The 8,029-nt window shown below is 27.7% G+C and overlaps 1 protein-coding gene across 7 annotated transcripts in view; it reads right to left on the reverse strand.

Annotated features, from left to right (window-relative positions):
- Positions 1-40: 40 nt before the first annotated feature.
- LOC106687560 (uncharacterized) overlaps positions 41-8,029 on the reverse strand; it is an 18,212-nt gene continuing 10,223 nt past the window's right edge. For 6 of the 7 annotated variants that reach the window (XM_014431517.2, XM_014431516.2, XM_014431518.2 and 3 more), the window contains 2 exons: positions 2,353-2,478; positions 41-240 (listed from right to left, as the gene is read on the reverse strand). In XM_014431517.2, the coding sequence (XP_014287003.1) occupies positions 79-240; positions 2,353-2,478 (288 nt within the window). In that variant the 3' untranslated portion in view covers positions 41-78. The remainder of the gene's footprint in view (positions 241-2,352; positions 2,479-8,029) is intronic. The other variant, XM_014431522.2, reaches the window with a different exon arrangement.

Below are 8,029 nucleotides of genomic sequence, written 5' to 3' on the forward strand. Positions count from 1 at the left end.
TATATATACCGTTATAAAATTTTAAATATAGTTAAACGAATCAACTTAAAATAAAATTTATAATGTTAACAAATTTATTTAGTCTGTTTTATACAGCAGAATGGCCAGGCTATCCAACGTCACAAACAGGAAATACCCGTACATATGAGATATATTTATACCGAACTCACGACCTACTACGCACTGCCATGCAGATCCGAATTTTATATCCATCTCCTTCTTCACAACTTCTGCTACGTCCTGAAATTAAAAGATAATTGTATTTGGTTCATCTGAATTGTAATAATAAAAATATCAATATTGTATATGTTTATATAGCGAAATTGTTTTATTTTAATTCATGCGTATTTAAACAAATTTTACAATTGTTGGGATTTATAAGGCGCTTGCCATCTAATCGTAATTAAATAAAGGGGTCTTTGAAAACAGGGTTTTGGTAACGACTGTAGCATAATATATGATTTGAAAATCCAGCTATTATACCCAGAAATTATGGATTTATAGTAATAATAGGATTTGTAAATGCTAAAATTGTAAAATTTGTTTAAATATGCACTAGTTATTACAAAATGTAAAATGAGTTATTACTAGAAATACTTGATAAAAATAATTGCGTGGGTTAAAATAAAACAATTTTCCCGTATAAACAGGGATCTTCGTAGAAAACTACAAAACCAGAAGCTTCAGATTTGGCAGAAAGTGTAGTTGTGTTCAAATATAATATGTCTTTAGACATATGGCAGGTTTAATATGGCGGCTGAATAAGCAAAAAAAAAATGATCTTCAATCTCAATCAAATGAAGAAATTTTTATAGAAAATTACAAATCACTTAGAATATGGCGGCTGTAAAACCTAAAATTTTGAATTTTAACCTCAATTATGTGAAGATCAGATGTGTTTATAAAAAATTTAAAAATAGGAAAGTTTTAATGTTAATTTTTTATTGATTGGGAGCTTTAATGAAAATACAAATTAAAAACAAAAAAAACTTTTACTAATTTTTATTTTCACTCAGCGTTTTACATCAGAAATGTCCGAAAATAATCATAATTTTTCAGATTTAAGATCGCGAAAATTTCACAGTCCACTTTACGTGATAAGTCAAGAAACGTTAATTAAGTTTGGGTGCAGCGATTTTTATTAAAAGTTACGGAATGAAAAATCTTTTCCACATAATTTATTATCATATTTAAATATATGATTTCTAAATGACTTTTCGCAGATCTCTTTGTGATCGTTCGTAAACCACCTGTTGAGAAACGTAGATGTAATAGATTGACTTTGAAATATTAATGAACCCTCTCGTTAAAGAGCTTTGATTGTAGAGTTTCAAGAAAACTTTGCAGTTATATTTTATTTAAACAAATGGAATTTTTATATTATTTAATTATGTATAATTGAAGATATTACTGAATGAAGGTGTTATATAACATTTTAAGAAAGAAGAGTTTTTTTGTTTAAAAAAATATTTTTACTACTCCCTTTTCTTATAGCAGTTTGTTTAATTTTTCTAAAACTTGAACTTTGGTTGTTTTCTGAAGTCAAAAATTGAGTTTTCCTTTCTAAAATTGAGTTTAATGATTAATAAAGATTTAAATTTTCAAATTATATTTTCAATTATAATCATTCCTTCAATAGCGGATCCGATTAATTTAAATCAAACTGTTTTCTTTACATTTTGATAAATTGATGCGTGGGTGAATTAGATTGCAAACTTATGGGATACAAGTGTCAATCGATCAATCGATTTATTCACTTGTAAATTAGTGAATGCATTAAATTTTCTGTCTAAAAATAACAAGCTATTTCAAGTTTGACCATTAAGTATACAAAGGTTCTGTCTTATCAACACTGGCTATTTTCATAATACTAAAAATAGATTCAGGCGTTCGGATTTAATGGCAAAGTTTCATTCTAAAATATTTTCACCTTAAAAATAAATTGTTATTGTTCTTCACTACTGAGTTTAATGGACATGTAATTAAATTCTTTTATACAAACAGTTGTATTTCTATGTATATTTAGTTTAAAAAAATAATAATAACCTATAATTTGTGCTTTTATACAGAATAAAATTATGTTTGATCAATCTTACATATATTAGTTCAGTTAATTTGATTTTCTTATTTTCATATAACGAATAAATTATCGAGTGACTGACTACAGCTGTACTCCAATATTTATTATTATTGAAACAAGTTTGTTATTTTGTGGATATTTGTCTCAAATATCGGCCTAAACGTTGATGGATTAATTAATCACATGTAATATAATTAAATAAAGAATTTTGAGACAGTTTGTATATCTTTTGTTATTATTAACATTAGGATTAACTTTTATATTACACTTACCCTAAACATCCTGACATTACGTACAGCTTTCATCATTATCTCAATAGCGTACTCTTGCCTCTCCTGCGGCATGTCAGTGTTGACGACATCGATGCAGGGGGTTCCTCGGATCTTTAAAACATTCATCTATGTCTGTATTATGATTTAATTGTTTATAAAATAGTCTATTAATAATTATAATAATAGTTAAGAAAAGTCGTCTCCGATGGTGTCGGGGCAGTATGGAGATTGCTTTCTCTGGTTGGAGTACATAAGAATTTCAAACTAAATTAACTAATAGGTCGAGTCATAAATAACTTCTCTTTTTTTATCGGACATTATTTTGCTCTCAATAAACAACAAAATTATATAAATTTATTATGTATTCACCATTATTATATATAACCTTCTCCCATCGTCCTGGCAGTAGGAATTGATACTTCCTAGTAAAATGGGGTTGGTTGCCTTTCTCTTCAGAATTGAAGGATTTTCCATTTAAAACGTTTTGTTAGGAACAGAAAAGGTATAGATAACCCATTTTTCATCGTTACAATCCTGTTTTTAAAAGGCTCAATTTTTACCTTTGAGATCAGATCAGATCACATTCTTTTCCATTTTCTGAGGTTGTGAAGTACCCTTACTTCAGCTGACTTTCCCTAATTTCTCCATGCAGCGGTTCTCCAGCAACCTTTCTGCTATACCTCTTGGTGATTGACGCGGATTTGCTCCAATGTTGCTTTTAAAAAGTTGTCGTCAGTCGGAAGGGTGTCCCACCATCGGTTCGTTTTTTAAGAACGGAATTTCATAAACCAATTTCTAACTGCCCAATGTTATTAGTTCTTCCACATATACACTGCATATTTGTTCAACTGTCGCCTGAGCACTATTGCCTTGTTTAAATTCCCAAAACATTACATGACGAGTATGTGCTTTTTTGGCCCTCCATATCTGAGTTTAAAAAACAGTTTAATGTAACATGTATTACACAACGGTTAATAAAAGACTAACTGAAGCCTCGCCTACACTGTGAAAACAAAAACCTGTAATGGTAACTCACTGCGGGTAGATACGAACAATAGATTCTACCTAGCTGCATCGGAAGTTAGTTATGACTCGACCTAAAATGTTGACATTTCTTTAGTAAAACCTCATATGACGATATATATCTTAATGGATTGTTACATTGAAAATTGAAAAAAAATTAATAAATGTAGGAAAAAAACTCAAGTTGCCCAGGGGCAAGAATTTAACGAGTAAAAATTTTAATGACAACTAGAGTTTAGTGCAAAATGCTTCTTTGTACATAACATTGATAATAGAGATGAAAGAATACCTTTACATGTAAGTCTAATAATACACAAAAAAAAAATAAACTTAAATTTCAAAAAAGTAAAAAAAAAAATTGTACAAAGGCATACTTGTATTTCTTTATATATTCTTTAGTAAATACTAAAATGTATTGTTGTTTTTTCATACAAAATATTGTATGAAAATTCCTTGTTGCGTTAAAAATTCCAAATAAAACAATTGTCCGCAGTTATAAATTTAATCTGTATTGGATTTTGACATTATGCTTCAATTACAATTTAATGATATGTTCGAATTTTAGATACCCAAAATCATACATTGTGAAAAAAATAATTTCAAACCAAATGTAAATGAGATGATCTCTACTGAAAAATATAATAATTGAGGTTAAAAAAAAAAGTACACAATTTATATTCATGTTACTTTAGTCTCATAAAAATATGAGGCATATTTAACAATACTAATATTGAAATGCAAATAAACAGACTGACTAGGTGCTAGGACAAAATGTTTTGGTGTGAGAACCCCAGAGCCATTGTACTCTATTGTACTCTGACTCAGTCTTGCTCTAAATCTTGTCGAGATAGTTCTAATGGTTATAGTTATTTAGAAAGTTTAGTTACAAAACATTAATAAACAATGAAATATGTGTTGTAGGTATTGCATTGTATTGTATAGTTCTATTTATTTACATTAATTTGTATTCCTTATATTTTAGTGTTTAATAATTTCTTAAAACTTTTTTTTTATACTGTAGGGCATGGCTATGAGAACAATAAAATCTCTAAACGTCGCTTTAAAATACAGTTTTTTTTATTATTGACTAAGCATTAAGTACCTAAAGAATTATATTAAAAAAAATTGATGACGTCTACCTTACTAAATATTTTTATTTTTGTATATTAGTATATTTATACCGATGGCCACAATAGCAAGCAATATTATACAGTTGAGGGGTTTATTCCTCCGATTTATGGTCAGTTAAATTTTCATATAGGCTCTTTATGACGGCATAACCTACCACCTTGATCTTCCGGTTCAGCGGGTATTCGTCTCGACCTGTTCAAGAGGTTCTTATATAGGACCTGACGGTACCCTGTAGTACTGTATGTAGTGAAAACACTACAATAAAATACCGGGAAGATGACTGAATATTCAAATTTTGGTGTAGATCATTGTTCGTATTTCAGGTAATTTTATGATTATTGTTTAAGATTCGGTCACAACTAGCTAAATTTATAATATTTAGTAGCTTGAATTATTTATTGCTTGATTCAATGTAAGGTACTGTGTAAGCACTGTAGCTCCAAGGACTCGGGATCGAATCCGGCTGTTACAATTCAATTTTTATTCTGTTACTGTAGCGACTTTTAGAAGAAAATGTCAGTCTATACCAAAAACGAAAATAGATTTGGAATTTGTACCCTAAAAATATAATTAGTTCTTTAGTTTTGCGAAAAACTAAAAATTAAAGTTTTTTTTTTAAATAATAGAACAATGTCCTATTTATTTACCAGTACGGTATCTGTACCTTAATGTAGGGTTCAAAAAATGTTCTTTTACTGGTATAGTATAAATAATATGTTTGGCATCTTAAACAATAATCTTGTTTTTTTAAACAGTTTTTTCAGTACGAAATGTTTGACAGAAAATAAATTGTATACATTAATTACAATTATCTTTCTTTTTTTTAAACTTTCATACGACTTTTAAAATCTGTTGGTTGTTTTATAAGTTAAATCTTTAGCTAAAAATTAGGATTGTCATAAAATCCAATTAAAACTTCCTGTTGGTATTTAGAAGTTACATCAGAGGCTGGATGTAACCAACTGAAAATACTTGGTTTTACATATCATATATGCTGATGCATATAATATTTACATTAAGTATATTTTTTAATACATCTCAAATGAAAATCGAAGTGTTTTAACCAATTAAACAAAATTTTCGATTGATGGAGGAACATTCTTTGTTCGACAGCTAAGCTCGCGTGTGATCCCGATGATTACAAAAGCTTTAATAACTCAATTCAAAAGTTGTGCACGTGACACAATTAAGAAATCAGAAGTGTCAAAGTTATTTAAAAGACCCTTAAGTAAAACTATTTAAGGGCTTCCTTGAATTTTATCACTAAGGTCTAACTGGATTTTCAACCTATTTAGTAATCAACGTAGATAGAATTAATGGCACGAAGGATCTGAGCAAATTTTGTATGGGCTTCCGATACAACATTCAATGTACTTAATATTTATATTATCATTAAAGTTAGTACAGTAATTTTCAACATATGATGTATTTAATTTTACGACCTGAGGTTACTGATTATTTGTTATTACAATTTTTTTGGTTATTATTCCCAATTACCTTTTTTTCAAATGCATTACCAATGTAGTAAAAGAGGTCCTCCTTAATCCGTTTTCCCATCATCCCCTAATATCAACCCCACTCACCACCCATGGGGCTTAGAAAAAAAAAATACTTCAATAAATACCAAAATAAATTAATATCACTGCAAATTATTATTATATAAAAAATCATAATATATTAAGAAAAAATTAGTATTTCAGAATGATTGATGAAGCCTCAAAATAATAAAAATAAATTCAATTTATTGAATTCAAAAACATGCTTTTGCTCTATCTTTATAAATAATAGAGAAATAAGTTAACCGAAAAACAAGGGTCAATTACAAATGTTTATTATTGTGAATAATAAATAAAAGGCTATCACACATTTAATGATCACTGTTTCATTATTTTATGCAATATAAGGAAAGGAAAAAAAAATAACTAAAAAAATATATTAAAAAAAACAAAAAAAAAAAAAAATGGAATTATTCTACCTTATTATATGAAATTTATGTTAAAAATATATATAGAATTGTAGTTTTTCATGAACATAAGGACCGAACTGTTCTTCTTTCCAGGATGTGAATTCCAAATCAAAGCTCAGTTTTAGCATAAACTTTTTCTCCGAAAAATCTGTATTTCAATTTTTATTTATACAGTTAAAAAGTTTAATTTTGAATCTTTTTGTAGTTTTGATTTTTCCACTTTGTAATATGGACATTACAGCATTGAAAACTTTTGTGCTCCTACCTAATATCTCTAGGGTCCAATATTTTGTGGTTTAAAAAATTTTTATTTTCTTGGATTTTTAAAATGTATATTAAATTTTAATTAAAAGGAGTTTATTTTTACTTTTGATCATTAATAAATGTTTATTATTGCGAATAATAAATAAAAAGCCTATCTCATGTTTTATGATCAGTGTTCCATCATTCACATTATATGGAATATATTCATTTTCATTGAAATTTGTTACCCTGCTTGTCATCAAATATAAATATTTCACTTTAAAAGGAATTCATACAAACGTTTTCAAGTTTGGAAGTCCTCCTAACTTCGTCGCAATTTCAAAGGTTAGATTACAACAAAGTTGATAGTTTTATTAATTCAAAATTTCATATCCGGCTTTGGTAACTTAATACAGTTTTGAACTGTTCTGGAATTTTGAAAGTTTAAACTCAACTTGCCGTAACCACTACTTCTCGATTCTACCTTGCCTTTCCCAACTTCTGAATCATTTACTTTAGTAAATTTGGTTAGGGGTTGAGATGAGTTTATCAGTCTGGAGTTCTTTAAATCAAGTAATAAAATTTTGTGGATTTCATTTCCATTTCATGAAGTTTCTAAATACATTTATGTAAATATTTAAGACGAATACCCGAATGTTTAAAAGTGATAAAAGTGTATGGATTCATGTTACGTTTGAAAATTTCATAATAATTTTAATAGCAACTTTTGACAAGCAATCCATTTAAGTATCAGTTATCTTTTAATTTTTTAATCAAGAAACGTTTTTATACGTCTAATTATTTTATAAAAGCTTAATAAATGAAAGCTTATCTTACAATTTATGATCACTGTTTCTTCATTTCAAGAAAAATAAGGAAAAGTAAACAATTATTATAATTATTTTCTTATATTATAGAATAATTATTTTATATCCGTATAAAAATTGCTTATAGATGAATCAATTCAGTATATAAAGAGAAATGATAGTAATTATGAAACTGGGGATTGATTTTATTCTGAAATGAAAAATAAAATAAAATACATTAATATTTATTCCTTAACCTAGAAATATAGGTAATTGTGTCCCTTCCCCATAGAAGTGGTTAGGTAGTTATACTGTTATTAATGTTATTATGCACTTGGCAGTTATTGGTTTTTTTTTGTGTTTCTTTTTTTTTTTCTGTTTGTTACAACGTTCTTCTTTATATAATTTTTATGGTATTAACTGGATTTAGTGAATGATACAATTTCTTCCTTATTAAACTATAATAGTTTATTTCATATCATACAGCAACGTTTCGGGAGATTTCCCC

The sequence above is a fragment of the Halyomorpha halys genome, unplaced genomic scaffold (genome assembly GCF_000696795.3).
Source record: "Halyomorpha halys isolate HHAL.00 unplaced genomic scaffold, Hhal_1.1 Scaffold980.1, whole genome shotgun sequence".
Lineage (NCBI taxonomy): Eukaryota > Metazoa > Arthropoda > Insecta > Hemiptera > Pentatomidae > Halyomorpha > Halyomorpha halys.